General features: G+C 56.5%; 1 protein-coding gene across 4 annotated transcripts in view; it reads left to right on the top strand.

Annotated features, from left to right (window-relative positions):
- Window positions 1–12491, top strand: part of PI4KA (phosphatidylinositol 4-kinase alpha) — a 94947-nt gene extending 82456 nt beyond the window's left edge. For 2 of the 4 annotated variants that reach the window (XM_060028497.1, XM_060028500.1), the window contains 19 exons: window positions 94–213; window positions 307–386; window positions 475–668; window positions 1537–1627; window positions 1936–2103; window positions 2307–2360; window positions 3890–4010; window positions 5504–5633; window positions 6436–6506; window positions 7580–7652; window positions 7731–7801; window positions 8338–8447; window positions 8865–8969; window positions 9059–9259; window positions 9521–9641; window positions 9816–9975; window positions 10591–10680; window positions 11139–11222; window positions 12120–12491. In XM_060028497.1, coding sequence (XP_059884480.1) covers window positions 94–213; window positions 307–386; window positions 475–668; window positions 1537–1627; window positions 1936–2103; window positions 2307–2360; window positions 3890–4010; window positions 5504–5633; window positions 6436–6506; window positions 7580–7652; window positions 7731–7801; window positions 8338–8447; window positions 8865–8969; window positions 9059–9259; window positions 9521–9641; window positions 9816–9975; window positions 10591–10680; window positions 11139–11222; window positions 12120–12171 — 2096 coding nt within the window. In that variant the 3' untranslated portion in view covers window positions 12172–12491. The remainder of the gene's footprint in view (window positions 1–93; window positions 214–306; window positions 387–474; window positions 669–1536; window positions 1628–1935; window positions 2104–2306; window positions 2361–3889; window positions 4011–5503; window positions 5634–6435; window positions 6507–7579; window positions 7653–7730; window positions 7802–8337; window positions 8448–8864; window positions 8970–9058; window positions 9260–9520; window positions 9642–9815; window positions 9976–10590; window positions 10681–11138; window positions 11223–12119) is intronic. The other 2 variants (XM_060028499.1, XM_060028498.2) reach the window with 2 other exon arrangements.
- The last annotated feature ends 4259 nt before the right edge of the window (window positions 12492–16750 follow it).

Raw genomic sequence — 16750 nt, 5'->3', positions numbered from 1 at the left:
CACCGGCCGTCTCCCCCACCTGCTCCCCCACAGCTGCTTTGTCTGTGGTGAAGGTCCAGACACCTCTTTTTAGAATGCTGTGTCTGCCCACAGATAACCAGGACACCCGGAGCAATCTGGACATAGCGGTTGGCTCGCGCCAGCAGGCTACACAGGGCTGGATCAACACCTACCCGCTATCTAGCGGCATGTCCACCATCTCCAAGAAGTCAGGTCGGTGGGGCTTTGCTGCCGGGTCCCTTGGGTCCTCAGGGTCATAGAGCAGCTCCAAGGGACACTCTGTGCCCTCCCCACCCCCATCCCCAGGCATGTCCAAGAAGACCAACCGGGGCTCCCAGCTGCACAAGTACTACATGAAGCGCCGGACGCTGCTGCTGTCCCTGCTGGTGAGGCCCGTGCGCCATGCCTGCAGCGCTGGGGTGGGGGAGGGGCGCGGCCATGCAGAGGCACATCTGTGTCTGTGTCCCTCACCAGGCCACTGAGATCGAGCGTCTCATCACGTGGTACAACCCACTGTCAGCCCCAGAGCTAGAGCTGGACCAGGCTGGAGAGAGCAGCGTGGCCAACTGGAGGTCCAAGTACATCAGCCTGAGCGAGAAGCAGTGGAAGGACAATGTGAACCTCGCCTGGAACATCTCTCCTCATCTGGCCGTGCAACTGCCAGCCAGGTGGGCTGCCTGAGAGGCCGTGCCGGAGGTCCAGCACAAGGCACCTGGCGGGGGGAGGGCACGTGTCACAGCCAAGGACTGTAAGGGAAGAGCCATCGTAGCCCTAGATGCTCCCCAGTCCTGTACAGTGGTAGGGTCTGTCCTGCCAGGGGCCCAGCACCCCGGAGCCCGAGGAGATAACATCAGGGCACCCCAGGGCCTCACCTTGTTTGATGAGGAAAGGAAACACCTGTGGTTACTCTGGGAGGTAGGCCTGGGGGGTCTGGGTTGGTTCCTGGGTGGCATCTTCAGGCAGCAGGCTACTCAGAGGGGCGGCTGGCAACCGAGTGTCCTGTGAGCTGTCCTGAGGCAGCTCTTAACAGGGACAGGACTCAGGCTGGTAGGTGCTGAGAGGGGCTTCCCAGGCCCCCTGTGCTGAATCCCAGTAGACTCCATGTGCCTGCGTGCAGGGTGGGCCTTTCTTCCCCGGAGCCCATGGTGCATACTTACTGCTTCCTTCTTCGGGTCCTAAGTCCTCCTCAGGACAGGATCGCAGCCTGACGGTATTTAGGCAGCAGCTGCCTGCCTTAGCCTTGGGCGGTCACACCTGAACACTTTGCACCCACCCTCCCACCTGCTAGCGTGCCTTCTGGCCCACGGGTGCCACAACGTGGATGGGTGCTTTGGGGGCCAGGCCAAGGGAGGTGTCCTTGGAAGGATCATTCCTGCTCCAAGGAGTTCTGCCCTTGGGTCACAGCTGGTCACAGTAAACACCATGTCAGTAGCCACAGTGCTCAGATGTCACTGGGTGTTGGTCCACATCACTTAGTCCAGGGCTCCCCCAGCCCCCGTCTTCAATGTCTGCCACCCACACCCTCTTTGCCTGCAGGTTCAAAAACACAGAAGCTATCGGCAATGAGGTGACCCGTCTGGTTCGCTTGGACCCAGGAGCCGTTAGTGACATCCCCGAAGCCATCAAGGTAGCATGGCGGGTAGCGTGCCAAGGCCTGGTCCTAAGTGCACAGAAACAAAACTGCCTCCAGGGATGCCTGGAGGCGAGGAACACAACCAAAACCCACTGACCTCAGTGGTACCACGATTTTTCTGATCTTTTGTGTTATCTACTCTTCGGATGAAACATTTACTGTGTTTACAGTAGAAAAACGTTGAGTGTATTTCACCCTGGTTGAAGTTGTGCTGTTGTATGTAATGTGTCAGAAGCTGTTATAAATGCCTTGCAGTTTTCACTCCTTGGGGCCATCCCTGTGACTCCCTTCTTCCTCCCCAGTTCCTGGTCACCTGGCACACCATCGACGCCGATGCCCCCGAGCTCAGCCATGTGCTGTGCTGGGCACCCGCAGACCCACCCACAGGCCTGTCCTACTTCTCCAGCATGTACCCGCCGCACCCACTCACGGCGCAGTACGGGGTCAAAGTCCTTCGGTCCTTCCCGCCGGTGAGCCCATCTGCTGGGTCGACCTCGGGGGGCTGCCCAGCCCCACGGGGGGACAGAGGGCAGGCCTGATTGAGGGTGAGGACGTGTCGTGGGGGTGGAGTGACAGCAGGGCCAGTCCAGGTGGGGTGGGGCCCTGGGACCCCTGTCCTGCCTGGTGCTCTCACCCCTTCCTGAGTCATGACTGCTCCTCCCCCACCACACAGGATGCGATCCTGTTCTACATCCCCCAGATTGTGCAGGCCCTCAGGTATGACAAGGTAAGGCATGCAGCACAGGCCGACCAGCCTGGAGGGCCGGGCGGGCAGCGGGACGGAGCCCAGGAGCAGGGCCACTGAGCTGGGACCTGGGCCCGAGGTCTCTCACCCCCATGTGGTCATCCAGCACCCGAGGCCCAGTCCTGCTGTGCTGGGTGAACAGGTTCTAGAAACATTGCCGGCTGCTTCTTCAGGGTGGGTGACCTGGCCTGGGACCCGTACCTGCTGGATGGGGGTCTCAGCAGGTCCCCTAGCTCCCAAATCCAGCTCCCCGTCTCCTGGGGGGAGTGGCCAAGGGGTTGGAGGAGACAGCATGTGTATTAGTGAGCTCAGGCCACCCTGGCAAAGTACACAGACTCGGGGCTTAAACTACAGGGAGCTCGTTCCACACAGTCTGGAGGCTGGACATCTGAGATCCAGGTGTCAGCAGGGCTGGTTTGCCCAAGGCCCTCTCCTTGCCGTGTAGACGGCGGCTTCTCCCTGTATCCCCACATGGCTGTCCATTTGTCTGTGTCCTAATCTCTTCTTATAAGGATACAAGTCAGATCGGATCAGGGCCCCCTACTGATCTCATGTAACTTCATCAGTTCTTTAAAGGCCTATATCCAAATACAGTCACATTCTGTGTGTGTGGGGGGACTTCAACATATGAATGGGGGGTGGGGGTGGATAATTCAGCCTTAACAGTGTACATGCGCATAGGGGCCTGGCAAAGGGCCTGGCCAGAAAACACCCACGGGGTGACCACAGCCCGGAGCCCTCACCACCCGCGCTTCATCACAGTGCCACACCCAAGCCTGCGTCTGAGGGCAGCAGCGTCTACCCCTCCTGCTCCTGCCCATACACCCCCCTGCCCTGGGCCCAAAGGGCCCCAGAACACCCCATGCCCTGGCCAAGCCTGGAGACCCTGCACTGGAGGTTGCACATTCATGGTTCATCTTTAGATCTAGTTGCTGGGTTAGAATTGGGTTATTTGAAGTTTGACCTGTTTGGGAAGCCCACCCACCCAAGTTGAGGACATCTGTCCAAGGAATACTTTACCAGATGGGCCGCAAATGACTGTGGGGAGGGAGAGGCTGCACCCCAGGAGTCTTCCAGAAAGGCCAGCTGCCTTTGTAACCTAGAACATGGGAATTCAGCCTGAGCTGGGAGTGACGCAGGGTTTTCTGGGACCCGTCCGTCACTGGGCAGCGTCTTCTAGACAGCAGTCCACAGGGGCGCATTTGAAACCCGCCTGCCCACGCGTCATGCTTGACGACAGCAGAAGCTGGTTAGAGTCCAGGGCTTAGAGTCCAGAGGAGGGAACAGAGGAGACAAAAGCTGGTGCATGCCTGCATAGACAAAGACCCCGGCGGCTGGCCAGCCAGCTGGACTCAGGCTCAACTCCGCCACGCAGGAGAGGTGCTCACAGCCGGCACCGCTCGACCACGCTTCTTTCTGGGTCTGCCAAGCGTGGAGTCATTGCTGCTTGGGTGAGAGTGGCCTCTCTTGGTGGAGTGTGGCCAGCCTGGGCTGACCTTGCTTTCCTACAGATGGGCTATGTGCGGGAGTATATTCTGTGGGCAGCATCCAAGTCCCAGCTCCTGGCACACCAGTTCATCTGGAACATGAAGACGAACATCTATGTGGATGAAGAGGGGCACCAGAAAGACCGTGAGTGCCTGTCCCTCGGACCCCACCCCGTCCTCACTACCTGCCCAGGGTCATCATTCCTCCACTCCCACCTCTGACCCCTGCCTGGCCCCCAAGACCCTGTGGCTCCATCTGCAGCTCCACGGGCAGTGCTTCCCAACCCAGGTCATCTCAGGACCCTCACACCCCTCACACCCTTGAAAACTACAGACCCTCAAAGAGCTTGGGTTTATGTGGCCTTATGCTCACCAACATTAGAAATTAAAAATAGAGGGCTTCCCTGGTGGCGCAGTGGTTAAGAATCTGCCTGCCAATGCAGGGGACAAGGGTTTGAGCCCTGGTCTGGGAAGATCCCACATGCCGTGGAGCAACTAAGCCCGTGCGCCACAACTACTGAGCCTGTGCTCTAGAGCCCGCGAGCCACAACTACTGAGCCAGTGTGCCACAACTACTGAAGCCCGCGCGCCTAGAGCCCATACTCCGCAACAAGAGAAGCCACCGCAGTGAGAAGCCCGCGCACCGCAACGAAGAGTAGCCCCCGCTCGTCGCAACCAGAGAAAGCCTGCGTGCAGCAACAAAGCCCCAAAGCAGCCAAAATTAAAAATAAAAAAAAATAAAAAAATAGAGACCCATCTCACATAAACATAACTTTTAAAGAAGTGAGCGAGAAGAGTAGCATTGTTTAACACGTTTACAGGCCCCTTTAGTGCCTGTGGGAGATGAGGTCATCAGTGCGGTGCGAGAGCCCCTCACTCTGCCTCTGCATTTCATGTCAGAATATGCTGTTTGGGCTGAAGTGGCTGCAGGAGATTGGGCCTTGCTGACCCATAGTTGGAAACGGAGGAGTGTCTTGTGTTCAGGCCCCCATGGGTGCTCCCCGCCAATGCTACCAAGCTTGGCGGGACGGTTTCTCAGGGGTTCAGTGCAGTGAGGAGTCTGAACCGTGTTATGAGCCTCGCTCTCTGTTCATCCAGCCCCTGCTTGCCCTGCACTCGCCCCTCGCAGGACCTGTAACACCCGCTGTGGTCACACCCAATGTGCAGGGCAGGGTCTCCAGTGCTGACGCATTTCGTGACACAGTATTTAAAGATCCTGTGTGTGGAGCCCCAGCTGCCTCACAGGACAGAAACGTTTCTGAGTGCTGGGAAACTGTCAGGCTTTTTTGTCAAGTTTAACAAAGTTTTGTAGTTGTTTTCCTTAAATGGCAGATTCATTTTATTGATTTTCAAGAAAATATCTGCCATAAGTCTACGTCTGAGTGACTTTACCTTATCTCTTAGTCACTCCTTCAAGTAAAAATGACGGTCTCTGGAAGAGGGGACAGTCAGATGCAGGTACTCCCCTGAGACCACCACAAGCTTCAGGTGCGGCCCCCGTGAGCATCCGTGATCCTGGGGCCCTCCACTCGCCACAGCCTCACGGGCATCAGCACCCTGAGGAGGGCAGACCTCCTCTGGGTGGGGTCTGGAGAGAGGGTCCCTGGGACTGCAGGCTCACCCTCGGTTTCTCTGCAGCTGACATTGGCGACCTCCTGGAACAGCTGGTGGAAGAGATCACAAGCTCCTTGTCTGGCCCGGCCAAGGACTTCTACCAGCGTGAATTCGACTTCTTCAACAAAATCACTAACGTGTCAGCCATCATCAAGTAAGTGGCATCTTCTCCAGGCCCCACTTGCGGGAGCTGCCCAAGGAGCTTTGTAGACTCCTGACGTCCCCCGCTAAGGAACAGCCAGACGGGGAGTTTGCTTCCACCGTCCAGGGCCCCCGTGGGCATAGCAGATGCACAGAAAACAACATCTCAGGTTCACTTTGGGTCTTGCCCAAGCCTGAGGACATCTGCTCTCCAGGTTCTGATGGTCCCCGTGGTGTTAGGGAAACCAGACTCCTTTGCAGCCCCGAGGTCCTTTCTTGATTCACCTCCTGGGCCCTCATTCACGTGGAGCAGACGCCAACCTTGGACGTCTTGGCCACCCATTTGTGCAGGATGGGGCCCCGGGGTTGCGGATGCTGGCCGAGCGCCTGGGGAGGCAGCAGGGGAGCCCTAGTGCTGTTCCTCCAGGCGCCTAGTCGCCACACTGTCCCCAGTGCTCAGGCTCCCCCGCTACCCCATCACTGCGGGCCATGTGTCCCATGGTCCTCTCCTGACCAGTTCTAAGCAGAGCGGCAACGTGGCTGCAGAGATGGAGGGTCAGGGTGGACTCCCTGGGCCTCTGCCACGTGAGAGGCGTGATTCCATTTCACTCGCCTTGTCGTGGGGCGCAGAGGTCTGAGGGTCTGCCCGAGGCCACACTGCCAGTAAACCACGTAGCCCGCAGCCTGACCCCCACAGCATTGCACACCCCCTCCCCCTGCCCCAGGTGGCAGAGTGCAGGGCTAGGGCCCTCGGACAGGAGGGCCTGTCTGTGCCCCGAAGCCACAGACACCAGCGTCTGTGTCTTGTTCTCCAGGCCCTACCCTAAAGGTGACGAGAGGAAGAGGGCTTGTCTGTCGGCTCTGTCTGAAGTGAAGGTGCAGCCTGGTGAGCAGTGCTCGAGGCCAGTGGGACGGGGGTCTGGGGGACCCTGGGTGCCCGGCACCCCTCTCCAGAACCTGCCCCTGCCAGTGGTCACTCTTGGTTCTCCTAGCTACAGCTGAAGGCCGAGGCCCTGTCCTTGGCAGCTGTGGTTCTAGAAGTTTCCTGAGCTCCAGTGTAACAGAAGTAACGCAGGCCACACAGTGGGCTTAGGGAGGAGCGGGGGTGTCCCAGGTGTGCTAGGGCTTGTGGGATGAGGGGGCCCATGCCCCCCTCCCTGCTGCTCTTGCCACGTGGTCAGATCCGTGTCTTTTCAAGACAAGATGGGAACCCAGACGTCACCGCACAGCTCTCCGTTCTTAAGTCTTACACATTCGTTCTTCAAAACCCTGGCCTTGCACACTTGCCCACTGCCCACCTCAGTGGTGGGCACCAGTGCAGGGCGCTGGGTGGGCCTCTCCTGACTGTGCTGAGCCCTGCCCAGCCCCGCCCCAGAGAACACTCAGCCTCCCAGAGGACACCATGCTGCTGGGTCGTGTCCCCGAGGCACTGGGGAGCCAGCTGGGCTCTAGAGCAGAGTGGAGCTTGGGCCGTTTGAGGGAGGCTGGGCTGGCGAGGGAAGGAGGGTGGATGAGGTGGGGGCCTGCATGCTCCCCAGGTGCCCAGTCCCTCCCACCAGGACCCCGCCTCAAGCACCCCCACCTCCGGGGGCTCGGGGAACTGTGGTCCCTGACCAGGAAGGGTCTTCTCTCGACCTGCGCTGACAGGGTGGAGCTGGGGGTGTCAGGTGGGTGGGTGCTGGGGCTCCTGTGTCCTGTGGCATTGGCGGCCAGTGGCTTGAGAAGCTGAGGGTTTAGGGTGTCCTCTTGGAGAAGCGTCTGCGGGAGGTGGTTGCCCCATGTGGAATGTCAGGATGGGCCCAGGGAAACAGCACAGAGTCAGGGAAGACAGCCTTACCAGCCTCGGAACAAGGAGTCGGCGGTGCCGCAGGCAAGGCCCTTGAGGCCTCAGCACAGCCCCGTCTGCTGGGAAAGCCTCATCCTGGTCGGGCCCTGGGATGTCCCTTCTGTCCCTCATAGGCTGCTACCTGCCCAGCAACCCCGAGGCCATCGTGCTGGACATCGACTACAAGTCCGGGACGCCCATGCAGAGGTGAGGCACCCCCCGCAAACTCCCCCTCACGGGCTCCCATTCCCTGTCACTTGCGCCCCATTTTGTTTTGTTTTCCAGCGCTGCAAAGGCCCCATATCTGGCTAAGTTCAAGGTGAAACGATGCGGAGTTAGTGAACTTGAGAAGGAAGGTCAGTGGGGCACGTCCGATGTAGTTTGGGGTCCCCATGAACGGTGACAGCCTCCGGCCAGTCAGTCTGGGCCCTTGTCTGGGGGTGGCAGGCACGTGTGCAGTGACAGAGGCCCCAGGGAGGACTGGTCGGCTTGGCTGCCGTGAGAGTGACCACAGGGCAGGGCCTGCTCCCTCCTGAAGTGCTGTGAAGGATCCTTCCGGCCTCTTCCCGGGACAGGGCATGGTTGTTCTTCAGCTGTGGCTGCCACATACATCACACTCTGCAGTTCTGGGGGGGCATGAATGTTGGGAGCACAGCAGCACAAGGGTGTGGCCCTGGGTCCTTGCTCCTCAGCTGTTCTTAGGAAGAGACCCTGGCCCCGTGGCCCCACCCACTGACCCCTGGTGTCTGCTGGGCCTCATTGGCCTCTTTAGGGTTTTGCAGAGATGATCCCTAAGGTTCTGTGTTGCTTCAGGCACATGATCAGGGCTCGCCCCCAGCATCCTCAGAGGGCCTCTCTGCCCGCCGCTGACAGGCACCCTCTCCCTGTGCAGGTCTGCGGTGCTGCTCAGACTCCGAGGATGAGGGCAGCACGCAGGAGGCCGATGGCCAGAAAATCTCCTGGCAAGCAGCCATCTTCAAAGTGGGAGACGACTGCCGTCAGGTAGTGGGCTGGGCAGGCAGGGCAGGGCCGGAGGTGTGCGGGGCTGGGGCAGGCCCGCCTCTCTCCAAGGCTCCAGGCACACTTCTCAGCATCACACAGAAATAGGAATCCTTGGTTCCCCATTTGGTTCTGTTGCCTTGGAGTACATCAGGGCTTTCTGCTAAACCCGGAGGTCTCTCCAGTGGCCCCCCTCCCGCTGTACACCCTGGCTGCTCAGGGAGAACTGCCCCGGGGGAATGGGTGCCCCTTACTCACACCCACCGCCAGGCAGTGCATCCTCGCAGTCTGCCCAGGGAGCAGTGGGCAGTGAGGCTCACCGGGGCCTCCCTCCCTCCTCCCCCTCCCCCTCACTGGGCAGGGCCGCAGGCATCTGGAGCCAGCAGCCCACTACGACCCTGAGTCTCTCCTGGTTCCCAGGACATGCTGGCCCTGCAGATCATCGACCTCTTCAAAAACATCTTCCAGCTGGTTGGCCTGGATCTCTTCGTCTTTCCGTACCGGGTGGTGGCCACCGCCCCTGGTGTAAGTTTCCCAAGCAGTTGCTTGGGCGCTGCCCCTGTCCCTCGCCCTGTGGTGTGCCCGCAGCCTGAGCCTCGGCCTTTCCTCCCTAGTGCGGGGTGATCGAGTGCATCCCTGACTGTACCTCTCGGGACCAGCTGGGCCGCCAGACCGACTTTGGCATGTACGACTATTTCACACGCCAGTACGGGGATGAGTCCACGCTGGCCTTCCAGCAGGTGGGCAGCAGCGCGGCCCCACTGCCCGCCAGCCCCAGCTCCTGCATTCGTCAGCACCCTGTTTTCCAAGTCCTCGTATGTCTGGGGGTAAAACCAGGGCATCTGTAACCTTCCTTGGGATGAAAGGCATGCCTCGAGAGGGGCTCCCCAGGAGAAAGCTGACAGGAGTTGAAGGGGGGAAGGGGCCACAGCCCTGCACCTCAGATGCACCCACTTGTCACTCCGACTACCAAGGTCTGGCTTGCTGATCTAGGTGCAGGCCCAGGGGTTCCAGGGTGCCCACAGGCCCAAGAGGGCACAGCTCCAGGGCACCCTGAGCATGCTGTCTCTGCACAGGCACGCTATAACTTCATCCGCAGCATGGCTGCCTACAGCCTCCTGCTGTTCCTGCTGCAGATCAAGGACCGGCACAACGGCAACATCATGCTGGACAAGAAGGGCCACATCATCCACATCGGTGGGTGGGCATCCTGCCGCGGGGGCACCGGGGCAGGGGCTCTGGGGGTTGGGGAGCTGGGCTTCCTTTCCAGCCGCTGCTCCCCAGTGTCCCCAGGAAACAGCGGCTACAGGGCATACACCCAGCTTTGCCCTGCAGCTGATCCCAGCACGATGGCTCTTGGGGATATTGCAGACTTTGGCTTCATGTTTGAAAGCTCCCCGGGTGGCAACCTCGGCTGGGAACCAGACATCAAGCTGACGGACGAGATGGTGATGATCATGGGGGGCAAGATGGAGGCCACCCCCTTCAAGTGGTTCATGGAGATGTGTGTCCGCGGCTACCTGGCCGTGCGGTGAGCCCCGCGGGTGGGGTGGGGGGCAGGGAGGGGCTTCCATACTGGGCCCGTTCATCCAGCAAGCCCCGCCCACTCCTCAAAGTTCTCCTCGGGTCATCTCAGGCCTTTGGTGGACACAGAACTGGGGTTGGGGCAGGGGGATGCACGGGAGGCCCCCTGAGGCCTTGCCTTCCTGTCACGTCTCTGCCACCTGTGGCAGCAGCATCTTGCTCCAGGCATCTTGCTCAGTGACCCGCCACATTCTGCATCTCCCAGGCTTGGCCTCGCCTGCCGACGCCTTGGGGCCCCTCTGAGCACCCCACCTGCCCTTCCTCCCTAGCCTGAGCCCCTACACCCCCAGGCTGCGTGCCGGGGACTCAGGTCCTGGCTTCCAAGTGTCATGTGGCTGACGCCACAGAGCAGTGTGGGGACACCTGGACTCCAACCCGAGTCTGCTGAAGCCTGCATGGCGCGTACGCAGTTCCCTTCAAGAAGGGAGGATCCCTTCCTTAGCCAGGCACAGAACCATGGCAGGGGCCGAGGGCAGGCCCTGGGCAGGGGCTGCATGTTGACCACAGGCAGGGCCCCCACCCAGGCTGGCCTCTGTCCACCTCCTTCCCTGCCTCTCCCCAGGCCCTACATGGACGCCGTCGTCTCTCTGGTCACTCTCATGCTGGACACGGGCCTTCCCTGCTTCCGCGGCCAGACAATCAAGCTCTTGAAGTAGGTCCGGCAGGCAGGCCACTTGGGGGCGGCTGTCCCCTGAGATGGGAGCCCTTCGACTGCTGGTAATGGGGACTGTTATCGAGGCCAAGTGCTCCCCCTTGGACGCCCAGACAGACGGGGTCCTGGGTGAGGAGCTGTCCCCAGACCTTCCGTGTGTGAGGTGCCTTGACTTAGGCGGAGGATGTACCCTGCAGCCCTTCGTCCCTCAAGGGTGTGTCTGCGCCAAGCCCCGGGGCTGCAGTGGCTCAGCCCCCTGCCAGTCCTACCCTGGCTGCAGGCCGCTGGGCCCAGGAGGTTCTGGGAAGGGGCCCAAGCCCTCCAGGCCAGCTGGGAACCGTGTCCCCACAGGAGGCCAGGCCACTAAGTGCAGCCCACCGGCCAGACCACGTCCCTGCAGGGAGGGCAGCCTGGAGCCCTGGGGGCAGCAGCCCTGACACGGCCCTTCCCCCCACCAGGCACAGGTTCAGCCCCAACATGACAGAGCGAGAGGCCGCAAATTTCATTCTAAAGGTCATTCAGAGCTGCTTCCTCAGCAACAGGCAAGTCACCCTGTCCTGCCCCACCCATGCACCCGTGTCACCTATCCAGTGTTCAGTGGGCACCTGTGCAGGCCCCCACCTGGGCCAGGTGACAGGATGCACTGCCCCGAGACGCCCAGCCCAGCGGGGCAGGAAGTGAGTTCTGAGAGGCTTCAACCCCTTCAGCTGCTGTGGGGGCCGTGACAGGAGGGGCCTGGTGGGGGAACTGGGGCCACTAGAAGTGGTGGGGCCAGGCCTCAGTGACAGGCCTGGGAACAGGCTCCCAGGGGCTGTGACAGTCGAAGGTGGCCTTGAGGTTTATAGGCTCAACAACAGGGTGAGCGAGGGGAGTCCAGGCCCCAGGAGGTGCAGAGGCCCCAGGTCCACACCCTCGGGACAGAGAACTGGCTCCCGTGGACCCGCCGAGGTCCAGTGGCACAGGAGCGCCACTTGGTTTTGCTGACTGGGGAGCAGAGAAGTGGGGTGGCTCAGGGCAGCAGGAGGGGTTTGGAGGGCAGCATGAGGCAGGCTCTCCTGATGGTGATGTGAGGCAGGGCGGAGGGGGAGTGCACAGACCCCTTCCAGCCACATGCGAGGCCCCAAGGCTGGGAGTCAACTCCTACAGACGCACCCCCGGGCCACATCCCGGGCCCCAGGACTGAGGGTAGGCGTCTGGCTGAGGAAGGGCATCCTCTTGAGCCCACTTTGGGGCCCATGAGCAAGGAGGAGACGGGGCATAACAGGGAGGCTGTGGCCATGGGTGAGGGAGCAAGCGTCCCAGGGAGAGAGGGGCTGGTGGGCAGACAAAAAGTCTGCGATCGGGCACTCGACCTCCAGGGGTGTAGCAGGGTGGCTCAGGGGGTCAGGTCCCCAGACCAGCACAGGCCCCTCACAATCCCCTCTGCTCTCTGCTCCCAGGAGCCGGACCTATGACATGATCCAGTACTATCAGAACGACATCCCCTACTGAGGGGCAGAGTGCCGCAATCACTGCTTGCTGCTGCGCATGGCCTGCCACCTCATCCGGCGGACAGATGGGCCGAGATGCCCCTGCAGAGCCCGGCAACCCGCTGCCTCCCGAGGTGTCGCCTACATGGCCCGTGTGGCTGGAATGACAATCAGAGCCAGTCTTTGCGCAGGTGTGAGCTGTGCTTACACTGGACACATTCCCTACCTGTCTTGTTCTCAGAGGTACATGAAGTATTTTCTTGTGTATAAAAAATGGAAAAATTATATTCAACCTAAGATTCAACCAACGTGAACAAAATAAAAACAAAAACACTGCGTTGGAACCAATCCAGTACTAAGTGCACATTCAGCTAGGGGTGGGGGGCGCCCGCCCAGGAGCCTCGCAGCCAAGAGGGGCCATCCCCGGTGCCCCGGCTGTGAGCTTCACAAAGACGACTCACCACAGCACAGATGTACCGAAAATAGCACTGTATTTTCCCTGATGGCTCTCAGGGCTCCCGCAGAGGCCACCCGGCCGCCCCATTCTCATCTCTCCTCCGTAGGCGTTGCTCTGCATCCTGCCTCTGCTCCGGTCCTTCCCGGTGTCCCTCTCGACCACCTTCAGGTCCTCTACTCCAGGACACCACCGTCCTCATGCACCAACCTCCCCGCAGTGTCCATCCCCACCCACGTGACCCTCCAAAGACCCAAAACTAAAAAAATGATGACAAAATATCTAGAAATAAGTCACACAAAAGATTGGTTAAAAAGCAGGTAAGGACTTCCCTGGTGTCTCAGCGGTTAAGAATCTGCCTGCCAATGCAGGGGACATGGGTTCAAGCCCTGGTCTGGGAAGATCCCACATGCCACGGAGCAACTAAGCCCGTGTGCCACAACTGCTGAGCCTGTGCTCTAGAGCCCGCAAGCCACAGCAGCTGAGCCCACGTGCCACAAGTACAGAAGCCCGTGCGCCTAGAGCCCGTGCTTCACAACAAGAGAAGCCACTGCAATGCCAAGCCTGCGCACTGCAACAGAGTAGCCCCTGCTCGCCACAACTAGAGAAAGCTCGCACACAGCATCGAAGACCCAACACAGCCAAAAATAATTAATTTTAAAAAGTAATTTTAAAAAAAAAGGTAAGATACAGGTGAAGAGACAACCAATCAATGAAAGGCAGAACAATGAAATTACCAAAAATGAGGCATAAAGAAAAGGAGAGTTGAATGAGACGCTCCAGTCACCCACAACAGGATTCCAGAGTTGGTGAAAAACACCCAGCTGCAGGAAGCACAATATAAATAAATATAAAGAAGCAGCCAATATGTAAGTTAAAAAAACTTTTTAAAATATTAAATTAATCCAAAAGAAGGCAGGAAAGGAAAAAGAAAAGATGGGACAAAAAGTTTTGCAATAGCAGACGACAGTCCCACTGCATCATTAATTCTGTTAGGTATGGACAACTAAGCACTCCAGTCAGGAGGCAGGAATTATAAACATGGATAAACATGAGACCCAATTATATGCTGATGACAAGCAGTGCACTTTATAGTCATGGACCTGACGCAGAAGTAGAGGAAATAGATTCACCATCATTGTGTGTACGTGTGTTTCCGAAGCAAAATTTGACAGAATTCAGGGGAGAAATAAACTAATAGAGTTGGAGATTTCAACATCCTTCTCTGCACAAGTGATAGAACACAGGATGCCGTCACACATGTAGCCCTGATGGCGATTATGAAATGCAGTCCGGGGCTTCCCTGGTGGCGCAGTGGTTGAGAATCTGCCTGCTAATGCAGGGGACACGGGTTCGAGCCCTGGTCTGGGAGGATCCCACATGCCGCGGAGCAACTAGGCCCGTGAGCCACAACTACTGAGCTTGCGCGTCTGGAGCCTGTGCTACACAACAAGAGAGGCTGCAGTAGTGAGAGGCCCGCGCACCGCGATGAAGAGTAGCCTCCACTTGCCACAACTAGAGAAAGCCCTCGCACGGAAACGAAGACCCAACACAGCAAAAATTAATTAATGAAATGCAGTCCGTCAGCAGCAGCACCCCATCCGTACCTGTTCACCACGTCAGGCTGATCCCACGGAATTGTTAGGAATCAATAAGATATCTGGAAGAACGCTAAATACTTAGATATTGAAAGAGTGGAGCTGAAACACCAGACAAAATACACGTAAGAGCCAAGGCGATGATCCGAGTTAAATGCTTTAAGGTCGGGTTTGGGGAGGTGGGTAGAGGTGAGCCCGTTCAAGTAGAAAGGAAACCAGAATATCGGGTGTGACTTCCAGAAAGATCAAACAGAAGACCAGGAAGAGGGGGGAGCATAGGAAGTGCAGGACAAACACACTATAAAATGTAGAAACACACGCGAACACAGTAGAACTGATTTGAAACCACAATACTTGGAAAGAAAGCCTGTCAAACGGGCTTTAAAATGAAAGTCAATTGAATGGCACGTCCAAGACTCTGGCAATATGGCAAATTATACATCTTGAAAAGTTAGAAATGCTATTTACAGTACTGGGTAGAAAAATCTAAATCCACAAGCTGACAAGCAAATAGATTTCTTTAGAGACAGAAAACAAAATGAAATTTAAAATCTTAAAACAGTCAAGTTCCTCTTTCGATGACACAGGAGACAAAAGACCAACCCAAGAGCCTGATACCTTCGAGGAGTTTCTGGGGAAGCTTGGTCCACACTCAGGACGGGGTGTACCCAAAACATCACTCCCTTGATGTGAGTGTCTGCGAAAAACTCTGAAATGCTTAAAGGTGATATACTGACAGCTGTCCCCTTAGACAATACTGTGTTTCACCACCTCTGTTCAGCTCTTGGCACTGGGGGCCCTCGCCAGTCTAGTCAGGCCACAAAAGGAAACAGTGTAAGAATCTGGAAAGGAGAAATAAAACTCAGAGATGGCCTTTGTGTACATAAAAATCCAAAATAATCTGAATATAGTCAAGGTTCAGGATACAGGTTAATATACAAAAGTCAATTATGTGTGTGTGTGTGTGTATGTGTGTACATATATCTTACAACAACAAAAATGAAAACACTACCATTTACAATTGCACCCTAAACAAATACCAAGAAAAAAATCTAATGACCTATTCATAAGAAACACTGAAAACTACAAATGTTGAAAGAAAGAAGATCTAAACAAATATCCATGGGTTGGAAAACTCAATATTATACAGATGTTTGTTTCTCCCCAAATTGATCTGTAGTTTCACTGCAAATGCCAATCGAAATCCCAGAAAGTTCTGTAGTGGAAATTGGCAAGTCTAAAATCTATATGGGAATGCAAAGGTCAAAATATAGCTATTTGGATCTTGAAGACCCACAAGCTAGATATCAAGAATTATCCTTGGGCTTCCCTGGTGGCACAGTGGTTGAGAGTCCTCCTGCCGATGCAGGGGACACGGGTTTGTGCCCCGGTCTGGGAAGATCCCACATGCCGCGGAGCGGCATCCCTCTCATGAACACAGGCACAAAAATCTTTAACTTTAATTATACTTAAGCCATGGAAGTTAAGACACTGTGGCTTCCTGGTTCAAGGAAAGACAAGTGAACAGTGGAAGAGATGAAGTCCAGGGACGTATACCCACATACATGCAGACACTGCAGAGCAGTCAGGGAAAGATGGTCTTTGCAATAATGGTGCATTAACTGGATAGCAGTATAGAAAATAACTCAACCTCGACTGCCTACCTCACATCAGACATAGAAATTAATTCCAGGTGGACTGGAAAGATGTACGTTAAAGGTAAACTTTAAAGGCTTTTAGAAGAAAATACAGAAGCGTGTCTTGATGACCTCAGAACACACAGATTTCTTAAGCAGAACAAAAACACTAATTTTAAAGGGGAAAAAATTAAATTGGACTCTATGAAAATACATGCCACAAACCTGGGAAGATATTTGCAATTACCTATATCTGTTCAAAGAACTTACAGCCAGAATATATAAAGAACTACTAAAAAATCAGTAAGACACAATTGAATAGAAAAATGGGCAAAAAACCTGAACAGGCATTTCACAAAAGACATTGTCCAAACAGCCAATAAACATAGTAAGAGGTGTTCAACTTCATTAGTCGTCATTGCAAATTAAAACCACAATGTGATACCCGCTCACCCCCCTGCCTGTCTGAAAAATAAAATGATACATCATGTCAAGCATTGGGGCATGTGGAGCACCTGGAACTCTCAGTTGCTGCTGCTGGGTGTGAAGCAACCAGCAAGGCTGAGCAGCTCAAGCCAGCAGTTCCCCGCCTACACACATACCCAACAGACTTATGAAATCTGGGCAGGAAATAGTGTCCTGAGGTCGCTACTCCTAACAAACAAAACCTGTAAATGACCAAAATGTTCTTGGACAAGAGAGAAATCATTGTGGTTATTCATGCAGAAGAATACAGGGCAATAATGGAAATAAATGAACAACTGCAGCAGGCAGTGTGGATGCTGCTGAGCAAAAGGTACTTGCTGAATGACTCCATCTGAGGTTCCAGAACAGGCACCATTATTTGATGGTGTTAGAAGTCAGGACACAAGTTAGTTTTGAAAGAGGGAGCCACTAGGAAGGCAGGGGGAG

Source organism: Delphinus delphis, chromosome 13 (genome assembly GCF_949987515.2).
Source record: "Delphinus delphis chromosome 13, mDelDel1.2, whole genome shotgun sequence".
NCBI classification, from domain to species: domain Eukaryota; kingdom Metazoa; phylum Chordata; class Mammalia; order Artiodactyla; family Delphinidae; genus Delphinus; species Delphinus delphis.
The sequence above is the reverse complement of the archived record's forward strand: the minus strand, read 5'-3'. Positions and strand labels throughout refer to the sequence as shown.